The 15,557-nt window shown below is 44.8% G+C and overlaps 1 protein-coding gene across 3 annotated transcripts in view; it reads right to left on the bottom strand.

The window, feature by feature from the left end:
• The window catches only part of ELMO1 (engulfment and cell motility 1), a 405,265-nt gene that overhangs the window by 245,130 nt on the left and 144,578 nt on the right, over window positions 1–15,557 (bottom strand). For all 3 annotated transcript variants that reach the window (XM_068152730.1, XM_068152729.1, XM_068152731.1), the window contains 3 exons: window positions 14,701–14,800; window positions 2,799–2,950; window positions 1,294–1,372 (listed from right to left, as the gene is read on the bottom strand). In XM_068152730.1, the coding sequence (XP_068008831.1) occupies window positions 1,294–1,372; window positions 2,799–2,950; window positions 14,701–14,800 (331 nt within the window). The remainder of the gene's footprint in view (window positions 1–1,293; window positions 1,373–2,798; window positions 2,951–14,700; window positions 14,801–15,557) is intronic.

The following is a 15,557-nucleotide window of genomic DNA, read 5'->3' as shown; positions in this document are numbered from 1 at the left end:
CATCACTGTGTGCCTCCTGACAGAAATGTTACATAAGTAAATGACTAAATCTGCTCTGACACAGGCTAATGACTCCAGAAGCATTCAAAAGGCTATCTAGTTCAGAACACACATTCCATCCTCATTTCATAGCAGCTACCAGTCTTGAAATGTTTCCTCTTGAGGCTTCTGATCTCTGGCACTGAAGTTAACTTAAAATAGCAGACTACCCAAACAATGAAATGCAAGGCAAGAGATTTCCATTTTCAAAAGGAACACATTTCCCCACCCCCCAAAAAAAAATCTGGAGGGGAAACAGTTTACTTAAAAATAGCTTGGTTTTACAAGCTGTGCTGGCAAGGAGTTCAGTACAATAAATACTACAGCCAGCCACAGTCAATATGGTTCATGTGAGGTTACTGGGAACCACAAAAGCTTAAAAGAATTCTTGATCCCTGCTAATATTGGTGTGAGACAGAGGTAGCTCTATTAAAATGGATGATGGAGAGCAGCCTTCTGGAGAAGGACCTGGGAGTGCTGGTGGGCAGCAAGTTCTGCATGGGACAGCAATGTGCCCTGGTGGCCAAGAAGGTCAATGGGATCCTGGGGTCCATTAACAGGAGTGTGTCCAGCAGATCCAGAGAGGTTCTTCTCCCCATCTATTCTGCCCTGGTGAGGCCCCATGTGGAATACTGCATCCAGTTCTGGGCTCCTCAGTTCAAGAAGGACAGAGATTTGCTGGAGAGAGTCCAAGGGAGGGCTACAAGGATGCTGAAGGGACTGCAGCACTGCCTGGTGAGAAGAGGCTGAGAGACCTCGGGCTGTTGAATCCGAAGTAGACTGAGAGGGGATCCAACCAATGTCTATCAATATCTGAGGGCTAGGGGTCAGGAAGGAAGGGACAGGGACAGCCTCTGCTCACTTGTGCCCTGGGATAGGACAAAGGATTATGAATGGAAACTACGTCACAGGAGGTTCCACCTCAGCATGAGGAAGAACTTCTTCAGTGTGAGGGTCACAGAGCCCTGGAGCAGGCTGCCCAGAGAGGTTGTGGAGTCTCCTTCTCCAGAGCCTTTCCAGCCCTGCCTGGATGTGTTCCTGTGTGACTGTGCTGGATTCTCTGGTCCTGCTCTGGCAGGGGCGTTGGGCTGGAAGATCTCTTTGGGTCCCTTTCCAACCCCTAACATCCTGTGATATGCCAGCACAAACCAACAAGCTTCATTCTGAATTAACTACAGGAAAAGTGTGAGTGGGGCAACTGCAGGTATGAGTATGAACACTGTTCCTACAGATACACAAGCCCCAGCAACTTACCTGCCTCTTATCATCTGGTGCTTTGAGGAAAAGTGCATTTATTACTGCAATGGTGTATGTCTGGATCTCTTGGTCTGTCCTGTTTGGAACAAAATTATAGACATGAGAGAGGAGAATGAATACACATACAGCTGCAGAAAATCCTTCCAGCCTCACTACTTCAAGTAGAAGTGGAGGGACTGCTTGCATTTCATGTTAACCATGTGAAAGTTAGGTACTCAGTCAGATTTGGTCATGACTAGGTTGTCTCTGTCATTAAGGGAGACAAAGTATTCCAGAGGGAGACTCAACAGTCAAGAAAGGTGGAATGAACCACACCCTTGAAGTGCCATTGACCCTCCAATAATCACACCAAAGCCTCATGCAATCAGCTTCTGCCAGATGCCCAGCAGACTGAGGTGGAGGGAGGAATCTTCTCACAAGGGTTCTGGACTTGCTGGTATTAAAAGGTTTTCAGGTGAGTGCAAAATGTCTCAGCTGGGAGGCAAGCATAGCTATTAGCCTACACCCCAAGCATAACTATACACAATACATTAGCCTAGACTAAAAGAGGTAGTTTCCATCCTTTTAACCTCCACACATTGCTGTTTAAGAAAAAAGCCTCTCTCTTCTCAAATACACCTTCAGCAAAAGCTGACCAACTTTTGTCTTGCAAGCTTCCCAAGGGCTGGCAGGCAAACCAACCCCATCTGTATGCTGCTGGAGTTAAGTGTTTTATTACTCCTCATCTTCTGAGGATGATCAGGTGATCCTGCTCTGGCAGGGGGGCTAGACTAGATGATCTTTTGAGGTCTCTTCCAACCCCTAACATTCTGTGATTCTGTGGTCAGAGTGCTGGAACACCTCTCCTATGAGGACAGGCTGAAAGACTTGGAGGTGTTCAGAAGGGAAGGGTTCAAGGAGACCTTATTGTGGCCTTCCAGTATCTGAAGGGGGCTACAAGAAAGCTGGGGAGTGACTTTTGAGGGTGTTGGGTAATGAACTGGGGGAAATAGATTCAAGCTAGAGGAGAGGAGATTTAGATTAGACATCAGGAAGAAGTTCTTCCCCATAAAGGTGGTGAGAGACTGGCACAGGTTGCCCAGGGAGGTGGTGGAAGCCTCAGCCCTGGAGGTTTTGAAGGCCAGGCTGGACGTAGCTGTGAGCAAGCTGCTGTAGTGTGAGGTGTCCCTGGCCATGGCAGGGGGGTTGGAACTGGCTGATCCTTGAGGTCCCTTCCAACCCTCTTTCTCTGATCCATTCCCCACTTCCAAACACACAGGTATCTTAGTCTGGATTAAGCAAATGGAAAAAAAATATGAAAAATAAAACTAAAAGAAATCAATGATCAAGCAACTCCAGAAAGTTGCTTGATTACCATTCAGCCAGACACTTCCAGTGGCTGCAGGGGGCACACAGGAGTTTGTCAGTTTTAATAGCGCTCTTCTTTTCCTTCCCCAGGTGCTGTGCTTATTTGGAAGAGAGAACCAAAACCCTCACTGTATCAGGTGGGTGAAGACACTCACCCTTGCAGGTGTGGGATTAGCTGCCCAATTGTGATCTCCTGTGCCACCTTCTGGTAGAGGTCGTGGCTGTTGAGCACCATGGATTCCAGGATGGCGAGCGAGCGCTGCAGGATGGAGATGTCTGAGGCAAACTTGTTCACGTAGCTTGCTATCTACAAACACAAACACGCAGAGGATTGACATCTTTTCACCACTGTAGGGAAAGGGAACAAAGGAAAATGTGGGCATGGCTCAGAAAGCCCTTAGAACAAAAGTAGCCTTGTCCACAAGCCAGGTAGCAGTGAATACCTAAAAGCAAACCCTGCAGCTACCTTCAAAGGACACAGCGGCACAGAATCTTCCGCTGGCACAAATCACAACAGATGTATGCCAGCACCCACAGCACTGAAATGTGCATTCAGGATGGCACTAGGAAGATGATAAATCATCATTAAAGAACTAGAAAAGGTAGATTTTCTGTGTGTGTGTGTGTGTGGAAAGCTTTGGAAACAAGAAGGAAAACACTTCTCATTCCCTCCGGGAGAAATCTGTGCAGCCACTTTTCTCTAGACAGATATCTGTGCCCCAGCTAAAGGTTTCAAAAGAGACACTGAGATCAAGCTCTCTGGCAAAACCTACTCCCATTGTTGTTTTCCCCCACTTTGCTGTTACCAACAACTCTCTCCAAGCTACAAATTAAAACTCTATTAATGATCATTTATCAGCACAAGTGGTTCTGTAACTCTGCCTAGAGTCTGGCCTCCCAAAGTGTTCCTGCAGTAATGGCCTTGAATTTACTGCAAGCTGCTGCAAACAAATGGCATGTTAATTACAGCCAGGTCTGAATCTGCTGCTTTTTTTTTTGCAGTGTGGCAATGAGATGCTGTGCACTCATCTGCAGAGCCAACACAGCCTTCCAGTCCCTGAAGGGGACCTACAAGAAAGCTGGGGAGCGACTTTTTAGGGTGTTGGGTAGTGATAGGACTGGGGGGAACGGAACAAAGCTAGAGGAAGGAAGATGTAGATTAGACATCAGGAAGAAGCTCTTCCCCATGAGGGTGATGAGAGACTGGCACAGGTTGCCCAGGGAGGTGGTGGAAGCCTCATCCCTGGACATTTTTAGGCTAGGCTGGATGAGCAACCTGCAGTAGTGTGAGGTGTCCCTGCCCATGGCAGGGGGGTTGGAACTGGCTGATCCTTGAGGTCCCTTCCAACCCTAACAATTCCACGATTCTATGTGTCACTGTGTGCTCTTCCACACTCTGCTTATCCCACAGCCCCAACTGCCTGAGAGGCAGGTGACCTGCTGATGAAGGAAAAGAGAACCACCTGGGCTCTCCTTGAATGCACTGATACCAGCACAGACAGAAGCAGTGTTGTGTGACCACAGTTATTTGCTCTTTGCAGCCAGGCAACAGCCTGCAGTGCTCCTGTCTCAAGTCTGATGTGTTGCTTCCAGAAAAAATTCCAAGCACACTTGCTTCCACAGTACTCTGCTACAAGCCACTAATGGGATTAGGTTGTTTCTGAACCTGCATGCTTGCTTAGGCCTTGGCATCCTCTTGCTTTTGGAAAGGGAAAGGCATTTGCTACACTTACAAAAGCTGCCCAGCTGCCTGTACAGTTAAATATTGACACACAGACAACAGCAGTGCTGTACACTTGTGACATCCCTGAGGAGCTCCCCAGGAGCAAAACTGAGGGAGCTGGGGTTGCTTAGCATGGAGAAGGGGAGGCTCAGGGGAGACCTTCTTGATCTCTACAACTCCCTGAAGGGAGGTTGTAGCCAGGTGGGGGTTGGTCTATTCTCCCAGGCAAGCAGCACCAGAGCAAGAGGACACAGTCTCAAGCTGTGCCAGGGGAGGATTAGGCTGGAGGGGGGGAGAAAGTTCTTCCCAGCAAGAGAGATTGGCCATTGGGATGTGCTGCCCAGGGAGGTGGTGGAGACACCATCCCTGGAGGTGTGCAAAAAAGGATAGGATGTGGCACTTGGAACCATGGTTTTGTAGTCAGGAGGTGTTAGCTATTAGGTAATAGGTTGGACTTGATGATCTCTGAGGTCTTTTCCAACCTGGTTGATTCCATGATTCTGTGTAAACAGCCCTTTCTGCAACTTTGGTTGCAGACAAGGAAAGATGGACAGGAATTTTCTTCTTCTACTGCAGCACTCTTGTTTTCTGTGCTACTTGGCTTGCATTACCACAGCAGGAACACACTATGCTGAATATAACTCAGTTTGGGGAATACAAATTGACTTTACAAAAAATACAGAATCAGCCCATGCCTGCACAGAGAAAAGGAAGAGAAAAGCAACTCTGCTAGAAAACTGCTCTGGACTTCCAGTATTTGCTGCCTGCAAGTCCTGAGCCCAAGCAATACTTACATAATTAGTATGTGATGCACATTGTACTGAGGAACAAGCTGTATCTCAGCAGCATTGTCCTAACCCACCTCTCTTAATGGTAATCCAATACTTCTCTTAATGGCAATCCAGTTGTGTTTTGATGCAATTGCAGCCAGAGCTGCCAGATGTCCAGAAGGACATCAATACAGACACTGTCTGCATGCACAGACAAACCCAACACTGATCATGCAATAAGCCAAACATGCTCTGGATGCCTCAGTCAACAGGCACCCATGCAGGACACAGCATCCTATGAGGACAGACTGAGGGAATTGAGGTTGTTCTGTATGGAGAAGAGAAGGCTCCAAGACTACCTTCTTGTGGCCTTCCAGTACCTGAAGGGGGCTACAAGAAAGCTGGAGAGGGACCTTTTAAGCTGTCAGGGAGTGATAGGACTGGAGGGAATGGAACAAAACTAGAAATGGGTATATTCAGATTGGATGTCAGGAAGAACTTCTTCCCCATGAGGGTGGTGAGAGACTGGCACAGGTTGCCCAGGGAGGTGGTGGAAGTCTCATCCCTGGAGGCTTTGAAGGCCAGGCTGGATGTAGCTGTGAGCACAATTCTACTATGATTCTATGTTCAGACTGTGTCCCAACTAGTCAGACTGCTGTCACTATCCTCCTTAGAAGCCCTGATATGTATGAATGAATCTTGGTGCAGCAGCTCCTTCCCATGATATTTCAAGTGGCACTCTACATGCGTCACTGGGACATGTTCATAACAGGATAACTACAACCCCAGTGCAGGACAGGCTGCCTCAGATGTATTCATTTTTCTGATCCTGGACCATATTGTCTTTTAATCACAAACCCAAACCCATCATGCCCAGCTGGCTCACGTGTTTTATAAATTAAACACACTAAACACACATGCAAAACCTCTGTGAGGTAACCTGCATGCCATAAGACAGTCAGGCTGCAGAGATACCATTATGATCAGGAAGCTGATGGTTAGAACAACCTGTGACAGAATGAGAAGACACAGTCTCAAGCTGTGCCAGGGGAGGGTTAGGCTGGATGTTAGGAAGAAGTTCTTCCCAGCAAGAGAGATTGGCCATTGGAATGTCCTGCCCAGGGAGGTGGTGGAGTCCCCATCACTGGAGGTGTTTAGGAAGAGACTGGATGTGGCACTTGGTGCCATGGTTTAGTTGATTAGATGGTGTTGGGTGATAGGTTGGACTCGATGATCTCAAAGGTCTTTTCCAACCTGGTTAATTCTGTATTCAAGCTATGCATATTCATAAACAGACAGCAGCAAGTCTGGCCAGAAATAATAGGCTTGCCTACCCTGATAAATAAGGTATGCCAGTTCCAGGGAGAGCAAATTTAGATTGAAAAGAAATGGTATTACCATACTGGATGTGGGGGGAAATAGTCCCTTCTCGAGAAGGGACACGAATCAGTAGGAGTTCAAATCCCTGTTATTTGCTGTTCCCTGCTTACTGAGCACCACATGCAGGGGGGAGGCTTTCAACAGGCAAAAAAAATTATCCTGCATTCATTTATCAGAAAAATTCTGATGATAAAAATAAATTCAGGCTCTCAGCGATACAAGCTCTCCTCCAGAAATAAGCAACTTCATCACTCTGCACTTGCACATGAAAGCCTGTCAACATGGCTGCATCTCACTAAGGATAGAACTGGTTTTTAACAGTGGAATACCTGTAGCCTTAATAGCTGCATAATCCTATCAGGCTACATAAGGCCATATACAAAAGAAGTGGCTGGGGGCTTAACTTCCAGCTGGTATCAAGGGGAATCAAGAACTGGAAAGCCCTTTACGTATTCAGCTGCAGTGCTCTGCTGAAGCCGGAGTTAAAACATGTGAAAGGAGGGGGGAAAAGAAACCTGTGCAATCTAAACTACATCATCTGAGTTCTGCTCCTATTTCACAGCATCACTTCAAGCCCAGGAGAGAATTCAAAAGTTAAAATCTCAAAATAAATGGAAGGGAAAAAAAGTAGAAAGGACAAAAAAAACAAAGAACCAAAACCTACCTCTCCCTGCCAAAAAAAAAAAACCCCAAACCAACCCAAACACATCCCCCAAAATAAATGGAAGAAAAAACCAAAACCCACCAAAAACAACCCCACAACAGCCCAAAACAAACACATCCCCTGAAATAAGTGGAAGAAAAAAACCAAAACCCACCAAAAAAGACCCACAACAGCCCAAAACAAACACATCCCCCAAAATAAATGGAAGAAAAAACCAAAACCCACCAAAAAAATCCACAACAGCCCAAACCAACACATCCCCCAAAATAAATGGAAGACAAAAAATTAGTAAGGAAAAAAAGAACCAAAACCCACCTAAAAAACCCCAACCCAAGACAAACACACCCCTTAAAATAAATAGAAGAAAAAAAATTAGTAAGGAAAAAAAGGACCAAAACCCACCCCAAAAAAGCCCAAAACAACCCAAACCAAACACACACCCCCAAAATAAATTGAAGAAAAATAATTAGTAAGGGAAAAAAAGGACCAAAACCCACCCCAAAAAAAACCCACAACAACCTAAGACAAACAGCCCCACCCCCCAAAATAAATGGAAGAAAAAAATTAGTAAGGGAAAAAAGAAGAACCAAAACCCACCCAAAAAAACCCATAACAACCCAAAACAAACACCCCCCCTAAAACAGATTGAAGATATAAAATTAGTAAGGAGGAAAAGGACCAAAACTCACCAAAAAAAAACCCAAAACAACCCAAAACAAACACACCCCTTAAAATAGATTGAAGAAAAAGAATTAGTAAGGAAAAAAAGGACCAAAACCCACCCCATGAAAAACCCAAACCAAACACACCCCTTAAAATAAATAGAAGAAAAATAACTAGTAAGGTAAAAAAGGACCAAAACCCACCCAAAAAACCCCACAACAACCTAAAGCAAACAGTCCCACCCCCCAAAATAAATGGAAGAAAAACAATAGTAAGAAAAAAAAGAACCAAAACCCACCACAAAACCCCACAACAACCCAAAACAAGCACACACGCCTCCAAATAAATCGAAGAAAAAAATTAGTAAGGAAAAAAAAAAGAACCAAAACCTACCCCAAAAAAAACCAACCCAGAACAAACACATCCCCCAAAATCAATGGAAGAAAAAAATTACTAAGGGAAAAAAGGACCAAAACCCACCCAAAAAAAACCCATAACAACCCAAAACAAACACACCCCTTAAAATAGATTGAAGATATAAAATTAGTAAGGAAAAAAAGGACCAAAACCCACCTCAAAAAACCCCATAACAACCCAAAACAAACACACCCCTTAAAATAGATTGAAGATATAAAATTAGTAAGGAAAAAAAGGACCAAAACCCACAAAAAAAAAACCACAACAACCCAAAACAAACACACCCCAAAATAAATGGAATAAAAAAACTAGTAAGGGAAAAAATGAACCAAAACCTACCCCCCAAAAATCCAACCCAAAACAAACACATCGCCCAAAATAAATGGAAGAAAAAAATTAGTAAGGGAAAAAAGAACAACCAAAACCCACCCAAAAAAACACAAACCAAACACCCCTTAAAATAAATTGAAGAAAAATAATTAATAAGGTAAAAAAAGGACCAAAACCCACCAAAAAAAACCCCACAACAACCTAAAACAAACAGCCCCACCCCCCAAAATCAATGGAAGAAAAAAATTACTAAGGGGAAAAAAGAAGAACCAAAACCCACCCAAAAAAACCCATAACAACCCAAAACAAACACCCCCCCTAAAACAGATTGAAGATATAAAATTAGTAAGGAGGAAAAGGACCAAAACTCACCAAAAAAAAACCCAAAACAACCCAAAACAAACACACCCCTTAAAATAGATTGAAGATATAAAATTAGTAAGGAAAAAAAGGACCAAAACCCACCAAAAAAACAAAATAAATGGAAGAAAAAAATTCGTAAGGGAAAAAATGAACCAAAACCTACCCCCCAAAAATCCAACCCAAAAAAAAACACATCCCCCAAAATATATTGAAGAAAAATTAGTAAGGGAAAAAAAAGAACCAAAACCTACCCCAAAAAACACCCCACAACACAAAAAAAAAAAACCCAAACAAACACACCCCCCAAAATAAATTGAAGAAAAATAATTAGTAAGGGGGGAAAAAATGACCAAAACCCACCCCAAAAAAACCCACAACAACCCAAAGCAAACACACCCCTTTGAATAAATGGAAGAAAAAGAATTAGTAAGGAAAAAAAAAGGACCAAAACCTACCCAAAAAACACCCCAACAAACAACAAAGGCAAAAAAAAACCCAATCAAAAAGAAAAACAACGTAGTACATTAAAAAATACACCAAAACCAAATAGACCCAAAAAAACCAACCCTAAAAATAACCACCACTAAAAGAAAAACCCCAAACCAACCAACAAATTCCACCCCCCCAAAAAAAAACCCACCCCAAACCCTAAACAAAGAAAACCCAAAGCAAAGCGACCAACCAAACCCTCACAAAATAAAGCAGAAGCCCCCCAGGAAACTATGGGCACCAATAGGAAGCCCTGAGGAAAGAACAGTGAGGGAAACAGATCTGATTTTCTGAGCAGCGTTTTGTTCACTGCCTGGCTCGCTCTGAGGCCAGAAATCTCTCCCAAGTTTTGTTTTCATGCTAAAATGTTAAAGTGTGCATCTCGTTGTCAAGTAAGGAACTGGAGCTGCACTTGACCACATAAAAACCCAACCGACAGAGTAGGTACTTCCCCTGCTGCCACCCTCTTTTCCTGCACGGGCTGTTTTAGAAGGCAGAGTAAACAATTCTTCAAGGTTAAGTCTCTGCATCACACAGTTATGAAACAGCAATTGCATAGAAATAATTCTGAGAGCTGTTTTTAACCCTCTCCACAAAGTTTCTCCTCTTGCAGAGACTGAAGATGGGAGTACCACGTAGACTGCATTTTGATAGCCAGCTACCATGACATTTTCTAAGTGCTGGGCATCCAAATCCTTCAGGCAACTATAGAAGCTGATGTTACAGTTTGGAGGGGCAACTTTAGCCTAGATCCTGACTGCAAAGACTGAAAGTAAAGTGAATTACCATTGGATGTAGTAGGAAAATAATGCTAAGGTCTATAGAATTCATTGGGTTGCTAACGGGATACAGAGCAGAGGCATAAACAGTTCTTGCTCTCTTCTTCTGTTGCTTCTGCTTGCAACTTCCTCTCTCTCTTCTCATGGCCTTGCCAGGGCTATCTCTGTTTTGACTAATGGGTGAGGTAATGAGGAGGAGGGAGGGAGTGGGGGAAGAGGTGAACAGGGACACTCAGGGGGGTCTGAGGAGTTTTTCTGTTGTTTATAAATTGTAAATATGTATACACATATATAGTGTGTGTGTGTGTGTGTGTGTGTATATATATATATAATATATATATAGAGAGAACATATATAGGGAGAGAATATATATATAGAGAGAATATATATAGAGAGAGAATATATATGAGAGAGGGAGTATATATATAGAGGGAGTATATATATAGAGAGAGGGAGTATATATATGTAGAGAGAGAGTATACATAGAGAGGACATACAGTGTATATTTTGTACCTAATTCCTTGCATTTCTTATCTCTAGATGTCAGGTTTGCTTGTAACCACAGCTTCATTTGCTTCCATCCCAAACTGAGCTGGTCTGGCAATTTTATTTTGGGGGGCAGTTCTCCAAATGAGTTGGAGGGCAATTTTAACCAACCACAGCTGGAAATAAACTTTACTGTCATGAGCAAGAACAAGGTCTTGAGAGATTCCTGCACATCAGAACAAAGATTTTTTTCCCCAAAGCTCTTCTTGAAAGCATCAATTCTGTTTTGCAGCAGTTGGAATAGCAGTCTTTATGCACCCAAAGGATGGGAGGGAGACTGCATCCAACACCATGCACTTAGTCATTAGAAGCAGCTAGAGGTCTCCTCTGGCTTCTACACTTTAAGTTAGAAAATTATTCAAGAAAAAAAAGTTCAGATTAATTCCTCTCCGTTCCAGTTTGGCTTCCATTTAAGATGAAAGAGCTTCAAAGGGCAGAAGCACTTGATGCAAAGTTCCCCCTCAGCTAGCTGAAGCTTATCAATGCTCCCTTATCCATCCTGTCAAGCACTTGACCAAGCCCATCAGCAACCTCAAGTGGCCTGTCAAAAGTGGAGATCAGAAGTGAGTGAGAAGGCGGCTGTTGATTGCCACCAGAGAGACAGGGTCCAAAGGTGGTCCTTGAGGTTTGCCTCCTACCTGCAGAGCTCCACTGAGGGCTCTGCTGTGCTGGCTCCCAACTGTGTGGCAGGTCAGGACACATCCATGCCTCTTTCCTCTCTTTCTGTCATTCTTAGTCCTTCTATTGCTTATTGCTGTCTCCAACTACCTGAAGGGAGGTTGTAGCAGGTGGGGTTGGTCTCTTCTCCCAGGCAACCAGCAGCAGAACAAGAGGACACAGTCTCAAGCTGCCTGTACAGTTAAATATTGACACACAGACAACAGCAGTGCTCTACACTTGTGACATCCCTGAGGAGCTCCCCAGGAGCAAAACTGAGGGAGCTGGGGTTGCTTAGCCTGGAGAAGAGGAGGCTCAGGGGAGACCTTCTTGCTCTCTCCAACTCCCTGAAGGGAGGTTGTAGCCAGGTGGGGGTTGGTCTCTTCTCCCAGGCAAGCAGCACCAGAACAAGAGGACAGAGTCTCAGGCTGTGCCAGGGGAGGTTTAGGCTGCAGAGGAGGAGAGAGTTCTTCCCAGAAAGAGTAATTGGCCATTGGGATGTGCTGCCCAGGGAGGTGGTGGAGTCACCATCCCTGGAGGTGTGCAAAAAAGGCTTGGATGTGGCACTTGGAGCCATGGTTTTGTAGTCAGGAGGTGTTAGATATTAGGTAATAGGTTGGATTTGATGATCTCTGAGGTCTTTTCCAACCTGGTTGATTCTGTGATTCCTCTCCTAACTGCCCTCTTCTTCTCCTTGGCCCTTTTCTTGTCCCTCAGTTTTTACTGGCCAGTTTGGGTTTTCATTGGCACTTTATGCAAATGCTTTTGTTTGTGTCTTTTCTATTTTTCAAGGGAGTCACTTTACAGGGACACCAATGGAAGGGAGATGAGCCATTAACAGGGGTGCAAACAACACTTCCCTCTGCAGTCACTTTAAAACCCACGGAGCAACAAAGTTGTTGGGAATCTCAGAGAGAATCACTAACAGACTCATCTAACTCATTTAAACAAGTTTTGTTATACACTTCATAGTAGGTGACCCTAGCAAATACAGCAGTCTGGGCTTGTCCTTGGAGCTACAAAGAATAATAATGAAAGAGAGAGAGGGGGAGGGAGAAAGAGAGAGAGGGGGAGGGAGAAAGAGAGAGAGGGGGAGGGAGAAAGAGAGAGAGGGGGAGGGAGAAAGAGAGAGAGGGGGGAGGGAGAAAGAGAGAGAGGGGGAGGGAGAAAGAGAGAGAGGGGGAGGGAGAAAGAGAGAGAGGGGGAGGGAGAAAGAGAGAGAGGGGGAGGGAGAAAGAGAGAGAGGGGGAGGGAGAAAGAGAGAGAGGGGGAGGGAGAAAGAGAGAGAGGGGGAGGGAGAAAGAGAGAGAGGGGGAGGGAGAAAGAGAGAGAGGGGGAGGGAGAAAGAGAGAGAGGGGGAGGGAGAAAGAGAGAGAGGGGGAGGGAGAAAGAGAGAGAGGGGGAGGGAGAAAGAGAGAGAGGGGGAGGGAGAAAGAGAGAGAGGGGGAGGGAGAAAGAGAGAGAGGGGGAGGGAGAAAGAGAGAGAGGGGGAGGGAGAAAGAGAGAGAGGGGGAGGGAGAAAGAGAGAGAGGGGGAGGGAGAAAGAGAGAGAGGGGGAGGGAGAAAGAGAGAGAGGGGGAGGGAGAAAGAGAGAGAGGGGGAGGGAGAAAGAGAGAGAGGGGGAGGGAGAAAGAGAGAGAGGGGGAGGGAGAAAGAGAGAGAGGGGGAGGGAGAAAGAGAGAGAGGGGGAGGGAGAAAGAGAGAGAGGGGGAGGGAGAAAGAGAGAGAGGGGGAGGGAGAAAGAGAGAGAGGGGGAGGGAGAAAGAGAGAGAGGGGGAGGGAGAAAGAGAGAGAGGGGGAGGGAGAAAGAGAGAGAGGGGGAGGGAGAAAGAGAGAGAGGGGGAGGGAGAAAGAGAGAGAGGGGGAGGGAGAAAGAGAGAGAGGGGGAGGGAGAAAGAGAGATTCCAAACCCCAGATCAGTTACACTAATATGTCATTTTTGATGACCAAAAGTGAAGGCGGCCTGCTGGAAAGGGACTGTTCCCAAAGGCCTGGAGTGATAGGACAAAGGGCAATGGTTTGACATTAGAGAAGAGTAGATTTAGGTTTGATGTTAGGAGAAAGTTCTTTGCCATGAGAGTGGTGGAAGACTGGAACAGGTTGCCCAGGGAGGTAGTTGGGGCCCCATCCCTGGAGATATTCAAGGTGAAACTTGACAGGGTTCTGAGCAACCTGATTTAGTGGAGGATGTCCCTTGCTGACTGCAAGGCAGTTGGAATGGATGAGCTTAGGAGGTCCCTTCCAACCCAAACCATCCTATGATATAAGTGAGTTTTAATATCTAATGCTCTTCCTAACTGATCTTTCTGGCAACAAAGGTAAATTTGTGCTTTCCTTTGGTGGTAGCAATTCTCCAACCAAACTCAAAAGTCCTAGTTCTGACATGCTCTATTGAAATGAAGACATCTTTGCCACAGGTTACATTTGTTCCCTTACTGTTTCTGACATCATTTTCATGAAGCAACTCTGATCTTTGGAACCTGTGCAAACACACTTCAACTTTGATAAATTCTGAGTTGAATCTGGTTTGAAAACTCTTTGTAAAGGAGTGGGGGTGGGAGGAGGAAAGTTCCCCACAATAAATGACAAGGATTAAATCAGTGACAGGTTGTTTCTTCCTCTCTGAAATGTGTTACATCTCTGTATATAAAGGGTACTGCCATGTTTCTGCTGCTTTTGTCCAGGTAGGAAAAGAAAACAAATGTTATCAATCATGGAAAGTTCTGTTTCAAACCCACAGACTTCAGCTGCAAGATTAAGGAGGGGCCAGAGTTCAATTCAGTAAACTCAGAAGGTATCAGCTTAATTTCTGCAAGATTCAGGAGGGACCAGAATTCAATTCAATAAACTCAGTGGGTATCAGCTTAATTTCATTGGTGAACTAACCTGTTTCTCTTCCTCCCATAGCCCCAAACATCTCAGTGCTGTTTTTGGCTTTCAAGAAACATGGTGTCACTCATTTTAATTTGCATTAAGCCAAAACATCCGTTTTTGCTTTCCCTGCACGCTATCTGCACAGGGAGGTCACACTGTAATTAAACAATTTCTTGGCTAATAAGCCTAACAGAGTGTTTATCCCATCTCCCTCCCATTGACACCCCAGATCTGGCAACTGCAAATATTCATAGTCTGAAACAGCACTTTAATCACATCCTCACGTGCCTTTTGACCTAAATCATGTACCTGGGGGAAAAATAAAACCCAAATATGACTCACCTCAAGAAAAAAACAATTGAAACTGGTAGAGAACAGAGAGCATTGATCACAGATTTTTACCTTTTTAATGAATGCCACAGAGAATGTATCCCACGATACAATCCCATGATCCATCAGCTCAACAAATGCAGTCAGTGTAAAGGACAACATATCTCCAAAGCTGCAAGAGACAGGAGTCATGACAACATTTACCACCAGTAATACCAGCAGGGCAAAGACCAAGGGAATCAAGCAGCAGGAAGCTGGCAGGAAGGCAGGAGAGTTAAGCCAATTATAGACTAAGAGGTAGCAGAGGAGCAAGAGAGGCGTGCAGCAGACAGTCTCCGGTGCAATTTAGTATAGACACCAAGAACAGGCATCTTCAAGAAAGCAGCTTGGGAAGAGAAAGAACTAATCCCCACCAGAACACCACATGCAAGGCTCAAGGAAATCCAAATTAAACTTCCCTTAGACACTCATAGAGTTCTAGACCTAAAGGAAGAAAAGAAGTGAGCTGCTGCTTAGCAACTTAGGGAAATGATCCTAATTGAAGGTCCTGCAGAAGGGCCACGTCTGCATCAAGGGTACCTTTGCATCAAGGATTAGTTATTACTTGTCTTACAAGGAAGCAAATACATCTTAGAACTGTGCCACAAGATATTTTGCATTGTAAAGTTGCTGCTCAATAGTTAATGCCTCCATTTCTTTGCTTGAAGCTGGAAAATGGGTCTCCTTTTGCTCTTTATGGGCCACTATGTCAAGAGAATTGCAAAGTTCCCACAGTTTATCATAGTGTCAGTCAGGGTTGGAAGGGACCACATGGATCATCCAGTTCCAACGCCCCTGCCATGGGCAGGGACACCTCACACTAGATCAGGCTGGCCTGATCTGAGCATGCAGCTCAGATTAGGGTTTGCAGGTTAGGACACTGCATTTGA

Source organism: Melanerpes formicivorus, unplaced genomic scaffold (assembly GCF_026170545.1).
Source record: "Melanerpes formicivorus ecotype bairdi unplaced genomic scaffold, bMelFor1.0.p_v2 SCAF_24, whole genome shotgun sequence".
In the NCBI taxonomy this organism is placed as follows: domain Eukaryota; kingdom Metazoa; phylum Chordata; class Aves; order Piciformes; family Picidae; genus Melanerpes; species Melanerpes formicivorus.
This window is presented reverse-complemented; position numbering and strand designations above follow the sequence as displayed.